This window comes from Strix aluco, chromosome 4, assembly GCF_031877795.1.
Source record: "Strix aluco isolate bStrAlu1 chromosome 4, bStrAlu1.hap1, whole genome shotgun sequence".
NCBI lineage: Eukaryota > Metazoa > Chordata > Aves > Strigiformes > Strigidae > Strix > Strix aluco.
Genome location: NC_133934.1, coordinates 20896694 through 20922699, shown reverse-complemented (window position 1 = coordinate 20922699; position 26006 = coordinate 20896694). Strand labels below are relative to the sequence as shown.

At 36.6% G+C, this 26006-nt stretch overlaps 1 protein-coding gene across 8 annotated transcripts in view; it reads right to left on the bottom strand.

Moving 5' to 3' along the window:
• Positions 1-10188: 10188 nt before the first annotated feature.
• The window catches only part of RBPJ (recombination signal binding protein for immunoglobulin kappa J region), a 155763-nt gene continuing 139945 nt past the window's right edge, over positions 10189-26006 (bottom strand). For 7 of the 8 annotated variants that reach the window (XM_074822293.1, XM_074822289.1, XM_074822294.1 and 4 more), the window contains 8 exons: positions 24563-24728; positions 23248-23422; positions 21609-21746; positions 21283-21395; positions 18939-19079; positions 16020-16175; positions 15212-15315; positions 10189-14422 (listed from right to left, as the gene is read on the bottom strand). In XM_074822293.1, coding sequence (XP_074678394.1) covers positions 14107-14422; positions 15212-15315; positions 16020-16175; positions 18939-19079; positions 21283-21395; positions 21609-21746; positions 23248-23422; positions 24563-24728 — 1309 coding nt within the window. In that variant the 3' untranslated portion in view covers positions 10189-14106. The remainder of the gene's footprint in view (positions 14423-15211; positions 15316-16019; positions 16176-18938; positions 19080-21282; positions 21396-21608; positions 21747-23247; positions 23423-24562; positions 24729-26006) is intronic. The other variant, XM_074822297.1, reaches the window with a different exon arrangement.

Genomic DNA, 26006 nt, shown 5'->3' with positions numbered 1-26006 from the left:
GCAGGGTTTTCCACAAGACATCAAATGTTTATTAACATCCAATGTGACTCTTCCGCTGCACTAATTTGTCAAATATTTATTAAAACTGGGATAGGCTTGCTTTGCTACACACTGAAGCCAAGACAGACAAGCCTCCAGTTACAGAGGCTGCCTAGAGAGCGAGAGGAAGAGAGAGAGCACGCAAGCTGCAGGTGTACAGCTTTGTCCTATATTGCTTTTGTAAGATTTGTAAGAGGTTAATAAGACTGGTAGAAGAACAAATATTTAGAAAGCTGGTGACTGAAGACAAAGCTGAATCCAATGCACTTGCAGCTGGAAACGTGGTTCTGCAGAGCCCAAACAGGGTGAGGAATGGAAGGGAAGGTGAACAGGAAACATTTCAGCCTTGTAAAGTGAGAGAAAAAATTATAATAAGGAGACAAGAACTATGCAATTTGATCTGTGGAGAGAGAAAATCTTTGCAAACACTTTTGGTTTTGGATTGTCAAGACCTTCCTGAGAGCAAGAGAAAAGGCAGCTGTGCCCTGTATGTGAAGGAGACATGTGCAGGGCAGACAAAAGTTTCCCCAGGCAGCAAGATGGAAGGAAAAATCAAACTTCATTTTGGGTATGAAAGCACTCATTTTAGGCAAGGCTGCAAGTGGAGATTTGAAAAGAAAACAACTATTCTGGAATTAATTTCTTTTCTACAGGCCTTGCATAGGATTTTGCTGCTGAAGGGATTCTGACCGCAGGACAGACCAGGTGACCCCCAGGAGCTGGGAGTCTCTGCAGTGAGCCCCAAGCAGAGAAGCTGGATGGAGAAGTGCTCTCAGGGCCACGGAGAAACTGCTGCATGTAAAGCACTGCTGCCAAGCAGAGAGCACTGTACCACACCTGTACAGGTCAGGCATCTCTCACATGAGGAGTCTGAACAACACTGCCACAATACTGTAATGTTCTAGTCTAGCTGAGGGGTTAAGAGAACATAATGCTATGTTCCTCTGTCCCCAAAGCCCAATACCACAGAACACTGCGCATCCATGGGACCTCCCCAGAGCTGCACCTCCACATCTTGTCCACCAGACGACACAGACCTCATCTCTGCTACCACTGGCATGGTAGGAGGCAGTCCATAGGGACCCTATATTCCGTCAGTCAGAAGTGACAAAGGTTCAGAAACCATAAAAACCAGTTGCAGTCAGGTAAGTAGAAAAACAAGTACCTAAATAAGCAAGGGATTATTAAAAAAAGAAACAAAAAAATCCCCACAACCAACGCCCTCCTCCCCCACCAAACTGTGGTGCTTGCATTTAACAGTTACCGGTAATTGAAAGAGTCTACTCTTTGCAGCATCCTGTAAAGAAACTTAAAAAAAAAGGTACTCTCTGCTAGGAGGGAATAAGTATTGCCTCTCCTGCCCCACATCCAGCTCACTTTTGCTAAAGCTCTTTTTCACTGCAGAGCTTCTGTGTCCTCATTCTGACGACTGACAGCAGCAGTCTGTTACGCATCCTGGTGCTACCAGTTGGCTTTGCTAGATAGTAATTTCCAAATCTATGTGTCTGCTTAGACTACAATGCCTTGTACATTCAATTATTCTCCTAATTCTACCAAGAGCAACATGTTTCTAAATTAATATAAACTTACCAAAATGCAATTTTATAACTGATTCATGCTGCATCTGTGCTTCCTCCAAATTTAGTTTGAATAATGTTTTCTAATCTCCTACTACATAAAACAAACTGAAGAACTTTGATATTATTTCCATATGCCTGTGGGCTCAAATGTAGCCATCTGTGCAACTTCAGGCTCTGATTCTGAGCCAAGAATTGTTATTTACTTACATTTGTCCTTGGTCCTCTCTGGAGGAACATATTTGTGCAAGTGCATTTGAGTACTTTCCTGTGTCTGTGAGACTCTGCATCTGTGTGAACAATTATCGTAGATAGCAGTCGGGAGGGCTTTTGAAGAAGGGACACTTGGAAACACCTGCTTTTTAAGTTACACGATCAAGTAACTTTATGCCATTTTTCAATACTGCAAAATTTCATCTCTGGCTTAAGTTCTCTTTATTTTGTTTCATAGCTTTAATACAAACCTTTATCTTTCACCTCCTATGACTGATCTGTAATTCTGGCAATTTCTCTTTTCCATGTGGAGTATGTCAGACCTGACACTCTCACACACAGATCACCAACAAAACTATTGTTGCTTTGTATCCAGAAAATTAAAGCGACTTTTTATTGCTCCTCCTGATGCATTTTGGTTGGCTTCATCAAACTCTAAGGTTAATTTTATTAATATTTCAGGATTTCCATGTCCTCTCTGAAAAGCTGCCTTTTGAAAATGTTGGATCATCTTGCACATTTTGGTTTCTTGCATTTCAACCCTTCAGCTCTTTCCATGGTGTGAAGCAAGATGTGACAACTAATCTACCTCTTATGGAGTGGCCTACCAATGGCACTGAAAATAACAGGAGACACAGATGTATTTTCTAGATTTTACTCTTTGCAATACATTTTAAAGACTGGCAGCGCATTTATATGTATTGTTAAGGGAGGTGGAGGTTTGGGCAGCAAGGAGAGAGTAGATTAAAATTTTTGGTACTTGGTGAAGTAGGCACAGCATTTCCAGGCCACTGAGTACATGGATTTTGCTGTATTGAAACAAGAAGGAATTTGTTTAAAATGTAGACATTTAAATGTCTTTGTCCTAGGTGAGTGGATGATGTAGTTTATACCTGCAACAGAAATCTTCAGAAAGGGATAAATGTTGCAAGAAATCATGTAAGTAAAGGTGCAGAATACCTGATGCTGATGACTAAAGGTGCTGATGAGTTGGAAACCTCGTATCCTTTATTAGCTAGTTCTGCTTCAAACCCAGCCTGGGGTCAGTCCCATTTAATCCTGTTTGTTCCCAAACAGCAGCCGCTGCAAACAATCTTGGGCTTACATTTGCAGATTCTGTTGTCATCAATGAGAGTTTGTCTGGGTAAGAATGTCAGAATAGAGCACAACTTCCATTTTCTCTGGGTAACCAAGAGGTGATGGTGTATTTATTTTCAAGAGTTTGCTCCCACTGGTCTTAAATACATCAGCCCAGAATCCTACTCAGGTGTATCCAGTGGGACTTCTAATTCTGACCCCAAGCACTCATTTATACAGGGGGTGGGGCTTGGGAGGCCACTGAAGTCAAGAGTCTCCAGCAGGCCAGTTGAAGTGCAGGTTTGTTGGGGTTTTTTTTCAGGTTATTTAGAGCAGATAGAACAGTGTTAGTGTGGCAGTAAGGTGCTGGAGGGTTTGTATCATTTACAAGAAAACAATTCTTCTTTTACCTTCCTAATGAACTGAAATTTTAGCTCTGCCTCGAAGCTGAGATTCCTGCACCTCTCCATGCAAAAGCTCAGCTGATTACCAGGCTGACTTTTTTAGATGGCTTAGCAAGTAAAAACCCAGCACGTTATTGGCATACTCATCATCAAACAACAGCCAGCGGGGGTTTTCTGGGCAGCAGCTACAGTTTGCAGTCTAGTAGGCGCCAGTGACCCTTATACACAAATCCATTCTTACCCCTTGCATTTTTGTCTATGGTCTGCTGTGCCCAGATCCTTATGAAGGACCTGAAAGTACCAAAGGTGATCGCTCTTTAAGCATCCTCGGTTAACATGACTTTGCTTTTCATTTGTGCGCATCATATCATTTGTATTTATCCATCTCAGGGATATAATTCACTCTTTGAAGAACTTTATACAGTGTAACTTCAACTAGGAAGGTAGGTGAAGTGCGAGTTTGTCAGGAGCTTTCCTATTAAACTACCTAATCAAAACCTTTGTGGTGGAGATGAGCCAGTCAGAGTGAACCTTTTTTGGCAGGGGAAAAGCTCCTCTAGTCTAAGACAGATTTCTGATTTAAGATGAGAGAGAAACAGGCTTTAGTTGTTCCTGTTTCGGAAAAAGGATTTAAACCTCAGTTTGCTCCATTCCAGGTGAAATGGACCTACTAAACAGGTGCCTGGAAAACAGACTTTACAGCCTCTCTGGTCTGGGGTTTTATCAATGCCTATAAACTATTCTTAATTGGAAAATCAGGGAAAACAGATTATAAATCCCTAGAGAAATTATTACTGTACTTCAGTGGGATGCAAGAGAGCTACTTGTGTCCCAGCTTTGCATCCAAAGCAAGTATCTTAACCAGACTTTTTTTTTTTTAACCTTTTCCACTTTAAAACTTGCTTGATGTGGGTTTGTAAAATATATCAAATTGGTTAAGATTAGGTAAATTCATGACAATTTCAACTTGGACGGCACACATGCCTGAGATTTCCCGATAGATCTTGTATACGATTTGATATTTTATACTTGAGCTATTGTTTACCAATGACAATTAATGAATTGCTAGAGAACAAGATTGTAACTCTCTTCTGCTAGTCCAGATCTTATTGAATTGTTATTATATTTTATCTATTATTTGATTTTTCCCATTTTGCATTGTTAGGCTTTAGGATAAAATGATTCGTAAGTTCTGGCCATCAAGGTGACAGATGACAACTGGTACTTGACAGAGGAGATTCATGTGTGATCATTCCTCCTTCTGAGGCAACACCACTGTTGGCCAGTGGAAAAAAAAAAAAAAAAAACAAAAAACCCTAACAAACCACATATCCTCTTGGCCTATATGACAAGTAACACTCAGACTTTAATGACTGCATCCATTACATGATCCTTAACTCCCATCACCCCTGAAATTTCCAGCAGTCTGGCTTAAAAACTAGTGTTCACTTTTGCTGTTACCTCTCTCTTTCCACCTTATGTAAAAATCTGGCAGTGCTTATGTTTAACTTAAGGTCTAAACTAATTTTTTCCACCCCCACCTGGGACCAGGACAAATGTCCTTTGCATCAGGATATTACTGTACTGGGACTGTGATTTTTCTGCATCAGAATCATGAAAACAGTTAAATTTGCATTGAACATGCCATAATGCTTTTGCAGAGGACACTTCACAAGCTGTCTAGCATTTAAACATCATTTTTAAAAGAAAGGAACATTTTCATAGACACATATTGAATTGAAAATCAAGATAAACATCAACATTGTTAGTGTTCACTCTAATATGACCAGCTGCAAATAATTTACTTGTTAAAATAGGATGAAAGTACAGGTGAAAGAAAGAGAAGTTAGATTGTAATATAATGTGAAAATGGTTAATAAACTTTTCTCAGATTCCTGGTAGATGAATGGCAAAACTCTACCCATATTTCATAACTGTACTCCTCAAGGTAGCTTAAGTAACAAGCCGCATGCGCAGATTCACACATAGTTTTTAAAAGCTATGATTGCATGACATATTTAAATTTTCTCCTTTCTGTGAAGATAACCCCATGCAGGTAGTAAGCCTAGTTTATTGTTTCACCATCCTAATGTCCAGGGAGAGGAGATGGATTTTTTTGTTTTCTAATTTAATACATTTATATTGGTAGCTGGTATCTATTTTCTGTAAGTTTACCCATAAACTGACAGTAAAAAGTGCAGAAGTAGAATGTTACCAAAATTTGTATTTTCAAGCTCTGAATTTCTAAGAGGTCCAGGATATAGACACCCAGATCATAAACTTTAGGATGAAACACACTTGGCTCATGACAGCTCAAGAGCCAAGGTACCTGAGGGTAAAAATACAAAACAACAATACAAATCAATTACATTTTTTCTTTGAATAGCATAGAATTATTAACTTGAAAAAATGAACTACTTGGTAGAAAGTGCAGATGTATCTGAAAGCTTAAACACTTGCTAATTGCATTTATCCTCCCAAAATAAAAATTTTCCTTATCAGCATTACTTCTAAACTAAATAAAGAATAAACCATTTTTTCAGACCATTGTTTGATTTGTATGTCTATTAAATCTCCAAGGTAAAACTGTTTACCCTAAAATTGATTTAGAAGTCCAAAACTTTCTGAATGTGTGAAACTGGGAAGATGATATAAACATCAGTCTCACAACTGAGGTCATCGCATCAAGCGGAGTCTAAAACCCAGATGGCTCCTTAAAACCCAGCATGCTGTAAAAAGCAGTATGGAGCAGCAAAAGTACTGTCAAAACAGATGCACATGCCCACACAAAGGTTAATCCACATCAGGCCCTTCAGAAATAACCTAATTTGCTCAGAAGTTTGTAATTTGTAATAACTAATTAGTAATCTGCACAGCACTGCCACAAGACATTTTCATTTGGAAAAAAAATAAACCAAACTCCTACGTCATCAAGAATTTTGTGTTAGTTGCCTACTTTTGTCAATACAAGATTTAATGTTTTGTTGTTTTTTGGGGTTTTTTAATGGCTTCATACGGCATTCTGCTTTGTATTACTGCAGGCTGCCAGACTGTGCCACTTTAGCAACTATAATTGCTGTCATTAAAATGACTGTTACACAAATCAGGCTGCAACACCTATAAAATCTGAGCAGAATAAAGGAAATCTGAGCAGAATAAAGGAACAATGGCACCACTTCCTTTCTTCCCTGAAAAGAAGAAAGTAGATGTTGTTAGAAACTGCACTGACATCAAGAGGCAAATCTGCAGTTGCCTTGTCTGTATGTTGAGGCTTGTTTTCTCTGTCTTGCTAACAAAAAATTTCACAGAACTTATGTTACACAGTGTGAGAAAGTTAAAATTCCTGCTTTCAAAGGCATAGAAACACCTTTTGTTAAGATCAAGATATTAAAAAAATCAGATTTCCTAACCTAACGATTTCTTTCATATTAAAAATCTAATAATGTTGCTGAATCTCCCCCATTTTTGGGGAATTCCCAATTATGTTTTTTAAGGCAGTAGATTCAGTCACCATGAATCCTGCATCTGCCCTTTCCCAATTTCCACAAAGTAAGACCGTTGGCAGTGAGAGAACTGCAATAGAATTTGAAGCACACCTAATTGAGAACAAACAGAAAAAAGTACCATAAGAAGTCATAATTTAAGACATTATAGTAACGATAATTACTGGGGACAAAAGGGAACAATAGAAACTAACAATAAAAACCAACCATTTGTGTCTTTGGGGTCTTTTTTTGCATGTGTGTGTACATAGTGCTGCATGAGATGTTTATGCAGGTAAAGAAATATTCAGAGCTCACACTGAACTAAACACTGCAATTACATGCACATACAGAAGTATCATGCAAAGTTGTCGTGGATAGAGACCAAAAACCAAGTTTGAAGTCACTGCTGTCACATTTGCCATGTGTAATGAACACACCAATGTGGATCTCAGGATCACATCCCTTTTCACAGCACAGATACCTTGGCTGCATTAACTCTAAACGGATTATGTACAATTCTATCAAAATTATCAAAATCAAGAAGAAACACTAGAACAAAGAGTCTCAAAAAAAAAAGTCACTGGGCTCAAACCAGAATTAAAGTCACTTGGAGATTTTAAGAACTAATGATATGTTTGTGAGCAGTTGGTTATTAAAGCAGACAATTTCAAGACAGAAAACATAGTACATCTAGATCTGTGCTTCTATCTTTTACACAACTGTTGAAGTTATTCTTCAAGCAGAACTATGAAGTTCTTAAAAAGATTCTGATCATGTGGTCTGTAGGGGTGCAGTTTCTGTAACGAAATCCTTCCTTCTGTAAAGGATGGCCAATGGACAGCAATTTATTATAAATGTCTTAATGCGAATGCAGTTGCTATTATTTATTTGTATGTCAAAGGCCTCAAAGTCAAGTCATTCAGGAGAAGCTAAAGCAGAAAGTAAGAGATGGAGGTATGGCACAGAAGTAGCTCGAATGGCACAAGGTCCCAACTTGCCCGTGAAACACATCTGTGGGGATTCACAGAGGTGGAAATGGACAAATTTCCCAGTGAACAAATCAGCAAATACAATAAAGGTATTTTAGTTAAAAACAGGGAAGATTTAAGGTTGTAATGAACATAGATGAGGGGGCAACAAGACAGAAAATATAATTAAAAGATGAGTAAGCAGCAAAGAATTTCTAAATTCAGATAAAGATTCACAAGCACCTTTATATGGTTCCAAATACATGTGTCATCTTCAGATAAAGACCTGCAGATCATTAAGGTCAGGTCTGTAGAAACTTCCATTCAATGTACCTACAAGCAGCTTAAAAAACAACCATCACTTCTTTCTCCCTCACCCCACAGCACAGAGAGATGACAGCATGTTAGCCTCAAAAGTTACAGTTCACCTTAACACCGACTCCTCTCCTAAATCATGCAGCAGAACTCACACATTCTGAGAAAAAATGCAAACTAATTAAGGATCTGGGAAAGTACACATGAAAAGTAAGGGAACTGAGACTAGAAGACAAAGGCAATAGCGCATGGAAAAGACGACAGCAAACTTTTATGCATCCATTTCCCTACTTGAAGAAGCAGAACCTGAAAGATGTCAAATTCTGAAGGTTTTATCAGATCTTTTTCAGACAGCAGTTGGCTTGCAAGCTTGCTTCTACAAAGAATCAAGACTTCCCTCAACCTATTTCTCTTTAGCGTACATAATTAATGTTGATATTCAATACAAAAGTATTTCTAAATAAATATGGGCTGTAACTCTTCATGCTTTTGGCCTCACACTAAGCATGTGTTGATGGGTATCAGAAATAAATATCCGTAAAGCAATTTATGGACACACTAATTGAGCACATACAAATTTTTTCTGTCCTTATTTGAAGCATGCAACTCCAATCTACATAGGGCACTGTGAAAGGTAAACTACCTGTCCCAGTTCTGCAGTTCTGAATGTTCTGAAATAGCATATACTGCATGTAATCCTCCCAACGAATCCTTTCCTCTAGCCAAATAATTTCACACCATTCTCCTTTTAATCCTCTACTCTGGATTTTAACAGGATTTATTGCTGAGACTAGATATATAGCTAACTGCCAAAATTTAGATAAAGATATTTTTTTATGTCTCTAGTTCACCTAAAACAAGAACCAACCCATGCAATTTCTTCCAACTATGCCAACACTAAAGTTTATCAAGTAACGGCTCTCTTTGCCAAAACCTCAGATCTAATTTCTATTCTATTCCAGAAGAATCAATTTACCATTCCAGAAACAGACTGCAAGAGCCTTTAAAATAATTTTGAAATGTAATCTGCTCATAATGTTCCTGTTTCAAACAGCAGAAGCTCTACCAGTGTTCATTTTCTGGCTATTTTATGTGTCTTAATAACAATGGCATTCACCTTTGCAGATATTTCAACATAAATCTGTAATGCTTCCTTATAGTCAAATAATCTATTTTTTTCCAAGGAAATCTCTCTCTTGCTCTTGCCACACCTTCTTAACAATCACTTCTGGCCCCTCCACAGTGTTACTGACAAGCCAGGAGTTCTTGTATTAGTTTAATACAAAACTAGTACTGGTAGGTTTCTGCCATTCTAAATTCTCTCTCTGCTGTGTCCACTTCCCATCTCAGAAACTTTTTTCAAGTGACCATGTCACTTGTGCTTGCAAACTACAAGTGCACATAATTTCTAGTTGTTCCTTATGGTCCTACTAGAGTATAGAGCAAGAAATAAGTAGCTTGCTAAATTCCTACTTCTAGTTATTAACCAACTGAAAGAAATATCAGACAGTATGCAACTAAGAAAAGGATGAAAGTAAGTCAGATATACTAGTTACAATAATAAAGTTGCTAAAGTTAAATAATTAAACACAGTTCATTTTTTCTTATTTAATAAATAATACAAAAAAGTGAACCGTTTTGTTTGGTTGGTTTTTTTTTTTTTTTTTACATTATTAAAAAAACAGTTTCTTATCTAACTCCAGCAATAATACAAGCAATAATGAAACCGATTTAGATTTCTGGGTGGACATTCCATATCCCGTTTAAGTGGAGTCCAGTGTGCATAGCCGCACAACTACTGATGACTTTTCCACTCCTGGGGCCGGTCTTCTTTTGTGTTGTTCTGGTTCCATAGATGACCTCACTGTTTATTCACACACACACAAAAAATTTAAAAAATCATATTTCTTGGTTAACATTGAAAAAAAACCCAGAAAAACATGGCAAGTTTCAGCATCTGATCAAATGATAACTACTTTTATATAATCATACAGATGTTCAATTATGTTTGTCACATGAACAGTAACATAGCATTTTACCTTTAGCCTTGTAGAAAAAAACCCCGATAGTATATGCACATACACACACAGAGTACACTTGACAAAAAGACTTTCATGTGGTTTACATTTCACTTTTATTTAATCCTCAAAACTGCCCATATTGCAGGGTTTTTCTGGATGAAATATGGAACTGAGCAATTAATTCTACAAAATTATGGTAAAAACTTGCTCATTTTTCTACCTTATTGCTAAGAAACTTTACAGGTGCACAGTTTGTAAAAATAACCCTTTTAAGACTGAATGTATACACATGCTACAGGATTTAAAAAAAAATGACATTAGCATAGCACCTCCAGATGGGGCAAATGCAGTGCTGAACACAGACAGAATGTTTACAAGGTTACAACTGCTCATTTATTTTACAGCTTCTAAAAGGAAGAAATTGTTCAGTCCTAAAAGGGTTAAGTAGAAACCCTAATATACTTCTTTTTCTAACAAAGCTGCCACTCAATCCCACAGTACAGTGCTTGAAAACAAAATCAAAAGTCTGGCACAGGAAAGTATACACATTTGTTCAGTACTCATAAACACAGCTGCTTTTGAAAGAAAGTAAATAATATGGTTAATAATTGCAGAGCATCTTAGTTCCAAGACGGATACCTCTATGGAGTCATTTAATCTATAAGTGGGTAGTTTACTTCCAATAGATAATTTGTTTCACTTGGTATTAATATTTTGAATATGGGGAATTCACTGATTTATGTCTTGAGTTCATGTCTTTCGGGTAACCATTCTGATCTTGCAAGTCTGTGCAATGAAAAGAATTACAGAATACCATTATTAACACAGTTGTGGGATGCCCTCGGGGCAAATAATTAGGAAAAACATCAGCAGCAGATTATTAAAGACTACGCTAGTGTTGAATTATGAAATGCAGTTCCAAACAGAAGAAAACAAGAAAAGGCATAGCTAAATTTGAGCACTTAATCTGCTTTTTCTTTCTATAGTTGGAACTATAACAACATTCCGAACACAGACTCAATTTCTATGTATATAGAATTAACAGCAGACTTAACAGCTAGACTTGAACAGTTATAATAGTTTCATACTGAAACATTCTAAAAGTAGTTTTATCAAAATCTTGAGATATTGTTAATATAATGAAAATTGATTAACAGCTCACAAGGCCAATAAATGTAACAATATTACCCCACAGGAAAAAGTTCAGGAAGATAATATATCTGAACAACTGGACATCTTAACAACAGTAAGGACCTGGAAGACCATTTCTGTACTACAGAATAACTACTGGCAACAACAGAGCTACAAGCCCAAGGGAAAAATGGGGTGTAAAATGGTCTTGTAAGCAGAACTTAATAGTCTCTTCTTTTTCACCCACTTGGCTGTAGTGTGTAGAACAGCAGAAATTAGGCTAAGTCATTAGGTTCTTTACAAGTCAAGGGATATTATATCTATTGGGCAAAATTACTGCAAGTAAAGAAACTGAATATAAAAAGTATTGCATTTACATGTAAAAAATTTAAAATAATGAGTACAATAGCAGGTGTCAAGTTCTGAAAAGCTATTTGAAATAGTCTTTGAAGGTTAAAAGGCTTTTTATGGTTTGCCTACTGTGTGTATATCATGGTTTGTTCTTGAATATCCTCTAAATCTGATATATGTATGTATCACTCATTTTAATTCTCAGTCTAATTAGTGATGAAAATCTGTGGCTCTTGTATTAAGCCGTGCTGCAAGATACTTCTGTGCTTCTTAACAAAAACACCATGAAATGATTCCTGCCACAACACAATTAAAACAAAATTTTATAGCACGTACAAAGGTAAACAGATTTGCAAGTAAATGCCAGTAAACAGTTAAAACAGAGATAAGGCCACAATGAATTCTGCCCTTGGTCACCGAAACAGAGATGAGGTGAGGCAGTATTCACTAGTGCTAAGAACTAGCATTGCGACTATGTCAGGGGAATAAGTTTTGTAATACAGAATAGCAAATACGAAGGCCTGTGGAAGAATACGAGCACATTTTAGGACAGTGGCACTGATTTTACTATTAGCTAAGTATGCTTTATAACCAATTTCTTCCTTTAACCACATTGTTTTTACACATACAACAGAGCACTAAAGCAAACAAGCTGAATGGAGCATCAGAGTACACAAATACGGTGCAGAAACAATGCTTTAAAATGGTGGTGGGTGTTGAAACTGGAATAAGTGGTCACAAATAAAAACCCTGTGAAAATGTTCAACAGATAAGCTTGTATGCAATGCACTGTAGGAAGCCACAGGTTCAGATTTACACAGCAGTTGTGACTCTTGCTTCAGGGTATAGAAAAGGCTGAACACACCATAAAATTTGTATTTTGGCTTTTAAAGAGGAAGATCACGCTATCAGAACTTGTCCTATGACTCTATGCCTAGTTCTGTGACTACAAAGGAACTACTGGGGTATCCTTTCAAATACAAATGAAGCAGGCAGGTCTACAAGGAGGGACAAAACACGGCGAAGTCAAAATGAAAAACAAATGCAATAACCAACAAAGTCAAAGTGCAAATGAGCCTTGAATTTATGATGGAGAGAAGACTTGAATGTTGCACAAGCTGTTGGCAGGGAAAGAGAAACCCATAGGAAATAAGGATGGGAGGAGTTGACATCTTCATAGTGCTTTTAGGATTTCCTATTTGCCCATTTTTAAGTCATAAAATTTACTTCTAGTTATTATGGTATGATCACTTCACAATGAAAGCACGTTCTCAATACAAGTGTTACACCAAAGTCTGGCCTAATTTACTGAACAGAATGAAGAAAAACATGCTTGTTGTGATTCTCAAGTGACGAAGGGCATCACCTACCAATCCCATTTGTAGCACATACTTCTCATGGTATTTTAGTTACATGCCAACAAGACAGAAGACATGCCGCCAAATGAAGTTATTGGGAACATTCCACTTTCGAAATAAAACATTTAACTTACACTTAATACAAATTATGTACAAGATTAGAAAAACCTGAACAGATCCTGAAACATTTTCAGATGCAATATGACTGAGCAAGGAAGAGGGGAAGAGGGGGAGTAACCCAGTAACAACCCTTCAAAAACACCAACGTATGCCTGTGACATGAACAATCATTAACATGACTGCTTGAGATGCCACTTTTTAAAAAAAACACTCATGTAATGTTAGAACCTCATGAATTATCACTATAAATACATATTTAAAAAAGGAAAACAGAAATAACTATTAACAATGACTGAAAACAGAGCACTAAAGTTAACATACATTGCATGTATTGCAGGCAAGGCAGAGGCATTTTTTAAAGCTTTTGCACAGACTTCATATAATCTTAAAAAAAATATGCTGGCCTTTACAAGGTTCTACTTGCTGAAATAAAAACAATTTCAGTTCATAAAAAGTCACAAGACTTCAGTTTAAAAAAAGGAACAGTTCCAGCCACAGACCAAAAATATATATATTTTTTTAAAACTGGAAGAGTATGGTAATTAGATTATACAAGCATGGTCAGGCTTGGAACCTGAATATACTTCAGAGCAAAAGCTCAGAGGAAAAAAAAATATAAACTATTTGGTAACAAAAGTGTACTATATGTTGTGATACAAAAAAGGTATGGTGAAAATGTACCTTTTATACTAAAGCTTATACAAGTTCCTTGGTCCATAAAAACTATGTTGTGTTCATGTTTTCTAGTTTGCTCGACATGTATCCCAGCCACATTTTTTGTTTCTTGCCCATTAAAAAAAAAAACAGCTGAAAAATAGATTTTCAATAAAGTTCTTATGTTTCGGATGTTTGGGGGTTTTTTTGTTGGTTTTTTTTTTTTGTTTTTTTATTGTGGCTTCTATATTTAAGATCAGCACTTGCAGGTAACAAGGTTCAAATAATATCACCTAAAATGGAAAGGTGTTTTCCCACGAAACCACAAAAATTGTTCAGTTCTCTTGAATGTAGCACTTAAAAGTCAGTTAAAGTCCAGACAAACAACAGTAGTTAGGAAACTACGGTTGCTGTAGATGATGTGACATTGGTTGGATTTGTGCTGACATTTGTGTAACTTCCCTCGCTGTTTGTATTTGTTTCACTGGAAGCCATGAGGCTTGAGTTGGCTCTGAGGATTGCTCCAGCAGCACTGCAGTGTGGTCGTGGCCCTGGTTCCGGTGTGTATGTAAAGGTAAGGCTGGTGGAGTAAATGATGCCATCATTACGGACCAAAGTTACTGGAACCTGGACTGGCTGACGGACCCACCTCCAACCCTCTCGAAATGCAGAAATGTCTGGAACAACACATAGCATGCTCTCTGCGCATCTGAAAAACAGGAGAGTCAACTGAGCACAGTAAAACTTAAGCTTAAAGAATATAATAGAACAGAATAGTTCAGTTGGAAGGGACGGATAACGATCATCTAGTCCAACTGCCTGACCACTTCAGGGCTGACCAAAAGTTAAAGCACAGTATTAAGTGCATTGTCCAAATATTTCTTAAACACTGACAGGGCTTGGGGTATCGAGCTCCTCTCTAGGAAGGCTGTGCCAGTGTCTGATCGCCCTTTTGGTGAAGAAATGCTTCCTAATGTCCAGTCTGAACCTCCCCTGGTGCTGCTTTAAACCATTCCCATGTGTCCTGGTACACGGTAACAGGGAGAAGAGCTCAGCACCTCCCTCTGCACTTCCCCTCCTCAGGAAGCTGTAGAGAACAATGAAGTCATCCCCCAGTCTCCTCTTCTCCAAACTAGACAAATCCAAAGAAATTCCTTCCAGCCCTTCACCAGCTTTGTTGCCTTCCTCTGGACACATTCAAGTACCTTCACATCCGTCTTAAATTGTGGGGCCTAGAACTGCACACAGTATTCAAGGTGAGGCTGCACCAATGCCAAATATAGCAGGATAATCACCTCTTTCGACCAGCTGTGTGCAGTTTACCCTCTCGGCTGCCAGAGCACACTGCCAACTCATACTGAGCCTACTGTCAACCAGCACTCCCAGAACCCTTTCTGCAGGGCAGAAAGTATATTCTTGAGCGTATACACATGAGTATACACTATTCAAAACATCCGGTAAAATGTAATCACCATAAAAGTAGTAGGAAATACTGTACCTGTACATGGTTTCAGCTTCCACATCCCCAAACCAGACACGTAAATTTGGAGTGAAGTTCTGTCCTGTAAGTTCCAACATTGCTACATCCCCGCCACCATTCAACTGGAAAGGGAGCGAATAGAAAAAAGAAGAAAAAAGAAGAAAATTGACCAAAAAACATGTATTAATAAAACACCCCCCTCTCAGAAAAAAAATCTTCGCATGTGTACAAGAACTGTAAACAGTGCTGTTTCTAGCAGCTGGATAAAACTGAAACAAACACACCTACACAACTGAACTGTAAAGTAACACATCTAAAAGATACTGCCAATTAATTTGATATCCTGAAGGAACTTCTAAGGTTTGATAGTGGCCACTCAGAATAGAAATCAACAAGGCTTTGTAAACAAAGAACAAAGATTCTTTCAGAGAATGTGTTAGGAGAGCTCCAAATTTTTCCACAGCAGAATGCTGATCTTCTTAACAAGGTTTCTGTCTCTCTTTGATCTATAATTGGCTGTTTTAAGAGCCAAAATTGATTTCTAAATAATCAAACAGAAGTAGAAGTCCTAAGGATATTACTACCATAGTATTTTAAGAAATAAAATTCTTAATGTATAGAACAATATTATATTATTCTTGTGATGGATAAGCTCATGTATTCTGAAATGTACCTAAGAAATTATTGCAACATGAAGTAATATTCCTATTTATAAAGCTAGTAAGAATGCCTTCCTACAGCATTTCACAGAGGTACCATGAAGGTTAAATCAGTATGACAAAAATAATCTCACATAAAAGAGTTTATTTAAAAAAAATAAACTTACTTGAAGACTTTCTACAACAGGCACAGGTGTCACTGGAGCATGGACCGGTCCCATCCCCTCATAAAACGTGTATTCTGCTTTATCTGTACTAATGATTGTCCAAGAAGCTCCATCATTAATCATTTCTTTATTTGGTTCTTTTGGGCATGGAGTGGCCTTAGAAAGAAAGAAAAATTTTAAATCTGACCTGTAACTTGTTTGCTAAGTTTCAGAGCTAAAAAACAACTCAGCCAGTAACAATGTCTATTATTTCAAAAACACATTTTCTTGTGTTTTTCCTCTAACAAAATGACCTAAAGAAACAGTCATATACATTTCAGCAAAACTAGTAGAAAACTAAAACCTGTGAGGACACCGTAAACTCTCACCTATGATACTGTCACCTCTCCAACCTTTGGTTTATTATTGGGTTTTATTTTAGTTCAGCTTTCAAAATTTTAACATTATTCAATAGTCATTAATCAACAAAGTACTGCAACTAGAATTAGCTACTTTAAAATAGATCTTGTTTTATTAATTCAAAGTGACTAAAACAGCTACAGACTGAAGTGGAATACTTTTCATTAGTTATGATTTACATCTGGCCAAGATTTCTTTTTTTTCCTTTTTAAGAGTTCTTCACCATCCAAAAAATGATGGAAAACACAAGCTTGTACTTCAGTGTTTGTGCAAAGACATGGGAGAGAAGCTGAAGTGACAACCTTGCAAATTAATCAGAAACTTTCACTGTTTCCTCATAAATATTACTAAATAAGTATACATACATATATACATAGAAAATACACTGACAACTATTTTTTATGGCAACAAAAGGCACTCTGAACAATTCCATCATCTAGTAACAAATAAGGAAATTGTGTGTAGGTTAAACACAAGGCACAGAAAAAAATGGGACACAAAAATTCTAATTTTAATACCTAAATTCTGTTTTCTTCCATGAAGTTTTAAGGATATTTAGGTATGTAACTCTAACCTTCACTCTTCAAAACTGCTAGTTAAACTTCAATTAGCAAGCATTTACCAGTTCAGATGAAAGGAAGTTAAGATCAAATCTGCATTCTCATGTGGACTCTTCGTTCTGATATGTAAAAAAGCACTGAAAACAGCTTGCAAGGGAAGTGTGTGACAAGGATAGTAACTACAGATCTTTCCAAGCTCATGACACAACTGATATTTTTATTAGAAACACATGGAGCTTCTAAATTACTAGCCCAACTTCAAAACAGGAACTGTTGTACACTATTTTGGTGCATGACATTTTTCCTACAGGTTGACTACAATTCCTGTTAGCATGGACTGATGTACTTCAACTCATGAAAAATAAACCCATGAATATCAAAAATGAATAACTCCAAACAAGATCCTTAACTAGCTTCTCTAGATCTGCTAAACCCCTGCCACAAAGTGGAAAGCAAATGCCACAGAATTTTTTCTGAAAGTCCTACTATGTAAAGAATCATTTCAGGACACATTACTCCTTCTGTCACAGAAATCCTTGAAAGATCATGACTCCTTCTCTAGAGAAGCATTCCTCCTTGTCACTTCCAAATACAGCAGTTTACCTCCAGGCACCTCCCACCCCACACTTTTATTTTGTAACTAAACTTTCTCAACAGGTGGCACTGGAAGATTGAAATGCCTTACCACCATGCTGAGTACCTCATGTATTGACTGACTTCACATGGAGACAGGATGGGAAACAAACAATTGCGTAACATTAATGGATAAAGGACAGAATTCCCCAAGAACTGATAAAAACAAGGACACAGACAACAGGAATTCAAGGAATATAATATGTTTGGGTTTAAAAAAAAAAAAAAAAAATCAAACAACCAAACACCACTAACCCATGCTCCCTCCCAAAACCTCAGGAAAGCTCTATATCAAAAAATATTAAAGAAATGAAATTATAATGGATTATAAAAAGTTGTGGTTTTTAAAATGTAAAACTTATTGGTAATTCTCCTTTCAAAATGCACAAAACTCAACAGTGTAGTCCCCTCCCCAAGTCTGGTGTTGCGATCAGTTTTATTCAACATCCTCACCAGTGTGCTGGTAAAACCCAATCTTCAAACTTTTGCACAATCCTGTTTTTCAGGTAGTTATATGCTGTTAGAATTGCAAGGATTGGATGTCCAGAAGGACGTCAAAATGAACAGAGGGGGCAAAAGAGTGGTAATAAGCTTCAATTTAGCTAAAAATTAGGTTTCTAAAGAAAAATTCTGTAAATGATGCCCATAAAATACTGAACTTGGAAGTGGTAGTTACAACTCAGGCTCCTAGAGTAACCACTGACAGTTTTCTGAAATCACCAGCTCAACGTGCAATGGCAGTCACAAGTGGCGACTTGTACAACATTGGACACCATCAGAAAAAAATATTGAGAACAAGATATCAGATACTACTTTGTCAATGTAAATCCTTTGTTTGTCTAATTCTGGAATATTGTGCGCAGGTCTGGTCTCCCTGTCTAAGAAAGTCATGGTGAAAAAAGAGAAGGTACAGAAGGGGCAACTAAAATCATCAAGGAGCTGGAACTAGGAATCACTCACAGAAACTCATGATGATTTATTCTAGGAATGGACACACAAGTGGTGCAACTCCACTGGCGTATGTCAACATGTTAAGCTACAGTATCATAATTGCATGCACAAGTTCCTAGTGTGTTTCCATTTCTTCCATTGGAGAAAGTAGAATTCATTGTCTAGAAAGACATGGAAGAAGGTTATGAGGAAAGAAAAACAGATTTGGAAAGGGACAGATAAAGCTTCTTGCTTTCCATCCTGTCTTTTCAAAACGAAGTATTAGACTTGCTTTCAAAACCAACTGCAAAACTGGCACTCATACATATTCTGAGAATATTTGGGAAAACTTCATAACCATGCTTCCCATCTACTGAAATAGTTTTAAACAACTCACTTGAAATTGGATTATTCTCTCCTGGGAAAGGCACAAATACATTCTCTCAGTGTCTTTAAGGTAAAATGCACATTTATGGAGCTGCGATACTGGATCATCTGCATCCAATAACGCTGTTTGTTTATCTACTTTTCGAATTATCTGTGAATGAAAATTGTACATATATATTTAGGACAATTTCTTCATTACAGTGGAGATTACACACGTACTGTCAGTAAAGAAAGTGAAAGGTCTCTTTTTTTAAATTTCCATGCCTCCTGTTGTAATACCAACATTAGATTCATAATTCTCAATGCTTCTGAAACAAGAACACAATATTGACGCTCAGTACTACAGCTTCAGTGTGCTGCATGCATATATATTTTAACTTTTTTTGCTGTAGGAGTGGGGAAAAAACTTGAAGCTTCAGCAAAATCTACTTTTGTTCCATTTTCTGGTACAAAAGAGCAGTAGGTCAAGTATTAATAGTCTTCTGCAGAACCTTTCATCATTGACAGCATCAACAACATTCTGTGGCAGGCTGGTTGCTGAACGAGAACAGTTGAAAACAAGGATCTACTTTAACAATATTGAGACGTCCTTAAGTACAGTTTTGCAAACACATCAATCATAGCATATTTAACAACAGTTGGTCATTAAATATTACTTGAAGACAACTGCAAAGAACAATTGTTTCTTACATCTGGCAGTTCAGTGAAAAAATATCTGCTGACTTAATTCAGAGCTGTTATACTAACTTATTTTTAAAAATTAAAAAAAGTTATTCCCTTACAGACAGTGGAAATCTGTAGCTTGGGATTTTAACTCAACTTCTAGAAAAAAGTTTAATACTTCATTTTATGCAACATCAGCAGAAGCAGCAGCCAAAGTACTTGAAGATTTCTAAGCCGACAATCAGAAAGTCAACCATGTCCTCTGGGATTTCTGATAATAAATGGCATTAGTAGCAATATAAGTTTCAAGGTTAACTTGTTTCTTCAAAGTTCTTTGCATTAACCTATTAAATGTCTGCAAGTTACCTTTTAATTGCATCACCTTCAATCAATCTTGTAAGGCAGCATGACAAATGTTCCCAATAGCAAACAAAACAGGAACCTTTAGCTTAGTTTGTTTTAATCTATTTCTACCTACAAATATGGTTTCTGTAATCATAAATGATGACATGTCCTTGTGGCAATAAGAAAATATTAACATGAAGCCCACAAATAAAGCGAGATCCTCTTACTGAATTTCATGTGCACTAAACCAGAACAGTACTAACCAGGTCTGGATTTTTGTCAAATAATGTGATTTAAAAAAAAAAAAAAAAAAAAAAAGACCTATTTAAATCCTCATTTTATACCATTTACTCTGAGCAGGTCATCTTCTTTTTTAGTTAAGTTTGATACTCGGAGAGCATCTCTCACTGCAGTCCTAGTAAAGTAAGTCTGGGAAGAGGAACAAAAACCAAAAACCTGCCTGCAGGGGAGACTGGTTTTACATTGACACATTCTAAAAATTGTTTCTAGTTAAGTGAAATTAGCAAAGTCTTGTATGAAATTCATAATGGGCTGACAAACCACAATTTCACAGAAGATCTCATATGAAACACTGTTTATTATCAGTCACATAAAGTTCCACTTAGGCTGGCATTAAGTGAATAAAACAGGAGGAAAAAAAAATTCTATACTTATATTTATTTATAAAAACCATTACTGTGCATCCAGCAATATTTTTTTTTTTGGTTCACAAACCTTACCTGGTTATAAACAATTTTGTATCTGTGACAAAGACAAGGACTGGAATTGTCTCTTTCTAAAAAAATGTTATTCCAAAGTCGTTTCCAATGTTCCGTATTTAAAATGGACACTATTAATAAATGTCAAAAATGCTTTTGCAAGCTGATATTGGTATAATGATGTATCCTTAGAAGTATAGAGAACTGCTTTTAGATTCAAATTAAGGCTGTGCTGAACTCAACAAATGGAATAGTCCTACTGGCTGCAAAGACTTTACTAATCTATTAGATATCAATATTTAGAATATTTTGCTACATTGGGACCTAGATTACTGTGTTTAAAATAGACATTTTCTTAAGGACAGCTTGCAGATTAACCTACTTTGGCAGGTTTTAATTCTGAAAAATTCTCTATGCTTATTTTACAAGCTGTTCTTTGCTTACAGAATTAATCTGCAGATACAAAAATACACTTTTATTAAAATGAATGCCATTTTCCATACAAAACATGTATTACCAAAAGGAACATGCAAAGCCAAAAATCGTAAACAACGCAAACCCAACTATGCAATTACACTAAGTAGCTTTCTACAAATTAATTACAGCATTAGAGAAATTAAACTGTACCAGTCTTGGGAGTGCCATGCCAGTAACTGAGCATACAAGTTTGACAGTCTGCCCATAATGAATGTAGCCATCTCTCACTGTGAATTCTTCTCCTTCTGATTCATCATCATCCACTGCATGAAACAGAAATTTTCACATTATTTGTTTTAATCACTGTTTTCCTCAATAGGAGGAACATTTAACATCACACTATTACATCAAATACACACTCAGTAACAAAACATATCTGCATACGGGCAATTAATATGGAGGAAAAAATGCAGGACTTTTTTTTGTGGGGATGAAGGAAGGGAGGTGAAAAGACACATTGCTTCATTTTTACTTACAGAGGTGAATGTAAAATGCTCCCCACTGTTGTGAACTGGCATGGAAATTGCCACCTTCTACGTGCAAATATCTGGTGCTAACTGTTTGGGATCGAAGTCTATTAAATAGTGCCACTTTAGTCCCTGACGCAATACATACTGCAAGGAACACATACAGACTTGAGATTATAAAATTACTTCATTATTACATAGAAAAGTAACAAAAAGTCACAAATACAGTAAAATAAACTGATGAATACTGCAAATCAAGAAATAATTCTCAACTATTGGTTAATTTAGAAAATATTTATATTTGTGACAGACCAAAAATAATCACAAAATTACAAGTGGCTGTTCTCCAAAGGCATGCTAGTTCACAGAATTTTGCCACTTAGCCAAATGGGCCAGTGCTTGTCAGCTGAAAACTCCCATTCATAGTTCTCCAACAATTGATTATTTGAGCAGAAGCTTTAGCTTGCCCTTGTGAAGTACTTAGACAACTTGCAGCGATCATTTGAAATATATTTGAACTATCAAGAAAAATTATTCTTACAAATCACAATCAATTGGAAGGCAGACATAACTATGTAAAATTGTAACCATGCAACTTGAGATTTTCTCAGATCTGAACTTACTTATCATTCAAGAGAGAGAAATGATAAGTCTGCTCCCCTAAAAAAAATCAGCAACTAGCATTTTGCCATCAAAACAGGCATGTTTCTTCTACTTGGTTCATATTTACTATTGAAGAATGCTTGATTCATGTTCACTGTCCATCACAACTATCTGTCTGAATACAAAGTCAACAGTGCATACTCTGAGCCCACGGGCGTGTACTGCACAGCAACAGATTGCCTTTAGTCATGTGGCAAGCTAGCGGCCCCGAGATCCACATTCCATAGGTGAATGGGTTCCAGCCCAACACAGATGGAAGAGCCTTTTAAAGCACTAGTGAAGAGAGAGAGAAAAACAAACAAAAAAAAGGGTATCTCTTGAGGTGCTCCAGTGGTATGCAGGCAAAAACTTTGGAGGAAAAGCAAAAATGCTCCCAATTATACATTAGCACCAGAGATATCTTTAGTTGAAAAACACGATAAGCAAAGAAATCTGGGTGAAACATCACCATACAGATTTCTTAACTAATTACTTAAAAGGAACCATGCAAAACATATTAAAAATAAAAACAACATGAAAATGGCATGAGACAGTAAGAAGGTGGCTGTGATGTGACGAAGTGCAGTTGGGATAACATGATGCTACTCATTTATCACAATCTGAAAGCTATCTCTTTGATACTGATCAAAATATCCTAAGCACCAGATCACGGCATCTTAAGAAATACAACAGCTTTGAAAGCTGAGGTAGAGCATTCTTTATGCATTTGTCTACAAGGATTCACTCCTCAGAACAAAGGTTTTTTGGTGGACCCTTTATATTTAGTAAATAATTAACCACGACTGCATAAAACTCAACGGTGTAACCTATCTATATTGGAATACTTTAAAATACACTGATGGGTACAGTTCAAATACATTAGAAAAAACAGAAACTGAAAATTTCATTGTATTCACTTTGTAGTCAAACCTGAAGATACATAAGAAAAAATTAGTAGGAGGCAAAATGAACTGCTACGTAAAGAAAAGAACTGTAAAATACTTACAGTCTGCATTTTTCAGTGACTGTTTCTTTTTAGAAGGTTTGGAGATGACTTTGATCCGTTTACTGAGGAACACACCGATGTCGTCACTATTGCCATAGAACATTTTTACTGATAACATGAAGTGCTTTCTCTTGTCTGAGTCTGATATGTATAATGTTTTGGCAGTGCAATAATTCTGTAGGTGAAAACATACTGTTGTTTCTTCTTTCAAGTCAACCCAGTTCAAGAAACTATGTATATTTAATTCAGAACAAAACAGGAAAACTGATGCAATAGTTTCTAAAACAGATCAGAAACTGCTTTTTCCATCTCTTCCATATGGATATCTTTTATGACGACTGTTTAGCTCTGTGAAGTTTAGCACCCAACTTCAGAAAGACACTAAAGTACTGAAGACCCTTACTAGGACTGCCAAACAGATGATTAGAGACTATAGCTGTGTCAAAGCCATCTCTGAGTGGTTAAAAGCACTACTAAAAATAACATTTGAGCAGAACTATACAGACCGTACACTGGGCACGCACAAGAGGCTGCCTGAGCAGAGAATGTGTTGAGGCAAACTCTTCCTGAAAGAATGGGAGATGACTGGGTTTTGAAACACTAGAAAATTACTTTCAGCTAAGTGTTTATGCTAGGTGACCGCAGAAGCTTAAAGAAAAAAAATCTCAAAAAGAACTTATTATTCTTTTCCTATTCAGCACCATATGAAGCATTTCTGAGTAGACTGTGATGGAAATACTAGGCAGCTATAAAATACTGCTTAATAAAACAACCAGCTAAAATGAGCACTCACATGCTGCTAGTTCTATTCCAACTGTTCAAGTCATCACAAATATCTTTAAAAAAATCTTGTAGCAATTTATATCACTGTAAAAAAAAACCTAAATTTATTAAGATGCTATTTTAATTGTATTTTTATGCAAAGGGACTTAAAAGACCACTTCTAGCAGCAGATGTTGTTCAGATACTTCCTTGATGAGATTATCCATTCATGCAGAGGAGAGTGACATGGAGTTTGGGCCAGAAACCTTACTTCCGTTAACCACTGATGCGTACCAAATAACCTGACAGCTTACTGACTCTGAATTGACAACCTACAAATGAAAGGTTAGTACCCTACTATGATCCCATGAACCAAATCCACCTATTAAATTGTCCTACATATTTCTGAGGGTTTCTTTTAAACTACTTATGTAATATCTGCTACAGTGTAACAAAAGTTGTCAAAAATAAATAAAGGCATTCCTTGAATTATGCACCACGTAGCTATAATATCCTTTGCAGTAATACGAATGATTTATTACAGCTCTTCTACCTTTCCTTCCAAGTTCAGCTGCTGCATTTCTTGGTCACTGTTTCCTATTCCAATGAAGGCGCAAGGTTGTGACTCTTGCTCAGTGCAACCATCCCGTTCCATTTGCTCTTTTTTTTTCTTCCATCCACTGCCCATAAGATACACACATGGAGGAGGACAAAAGAACCTGAAAATGAAAAATGCATTATGAGATTACACACAGCTTTTGAGAAAATTCTTGAGACAGAAACTGTTGTATACCCAAAGGTTCCTCAGCCCATTAACACTTTGCATTCGAGTTGATACATGCACGTGCCCTTCATTTGCCTTGAAGGTTTTCTAAAATGTAAATCAAAAGAGAAAAAGGAAAATCAGCATTAGCTGCACTAAATACCTTTCCAATTCAATATATGATAGGTAACAGTCTGCATCTCTATAAAATGAAAACACTTTCTACCCTTACAAAGAAGAGATGGAACTGTCAACTTGAGAAACAACATAATAAACTACCTCAAAAATAAAATTTAACACTTTCACAGTAGCAGCACAAGAGAATACTTCCACTAGCCCAGCCATGAATCATAAAGCTGAAATTTATAGTTATCTGACATTAGAATGGGCTACTGTAACTTTACTGCCACTAGAAGTTCTGAAATTTGAAAATCACCACAAATAGAAAAAGTAAGCAGTAATAAATCTTATCAAACAGCACACACTGTGTATCCCGGTTTTGCTTGCTATTATGCCTTTTGCTTCTTATCTTCTGCTACCTGACCTCTGTTCCAGCTTTCTTCATGAAGATGTTGAGTGATACAGTAAGGGTGTATTTAAGAACAACATGAGTTTCTGTTATATACCAATTAAATCCCCCCCTTCCTACTACAAATTTTTGATCTCAAAACCAGGAATACATTTCCTACTTTTCAACTGCATTTATTTCAAACAGCACAGATGACAGGAACCAATTTCCCTCAAATGCTTCTCTACCCTAAAGGAAAAATGATCTTAAGAGGACTTATGTTTGTGAGGGAGACAGTGCAATGACAGCAGTCAAGATCATAAAATTCATATTAAAATATAAGGTGAATATTTACTTTCTATATGACTAATCTAATTTATATGCCCTATATCACCCCACATCTACATGTATATAGCATAACTGTTGTTAAAAATCTATTCTGAGGCTCATCTACTGGTTGCTGCAACTTTCGGCATGTTTTAGAAAAATAGAAAACCAAAACAAAGCAAGAAATAACAGCTTTAGCATTACACTGAGAAAATTTCTACAGTAGACAACTGTGATCACATTTAAAAAAATATATAGATATACACATATCATATACCCACATATGTGGGTGGGAAGGAAGCAAGAGGATAAGAAAGAGTCACATCTTTATTAGGCTGGCAAGAGGTCAAGCAAGGGCAATGATCATGCCCAAGTACTGTTTAGGAGGTCTACTCTACT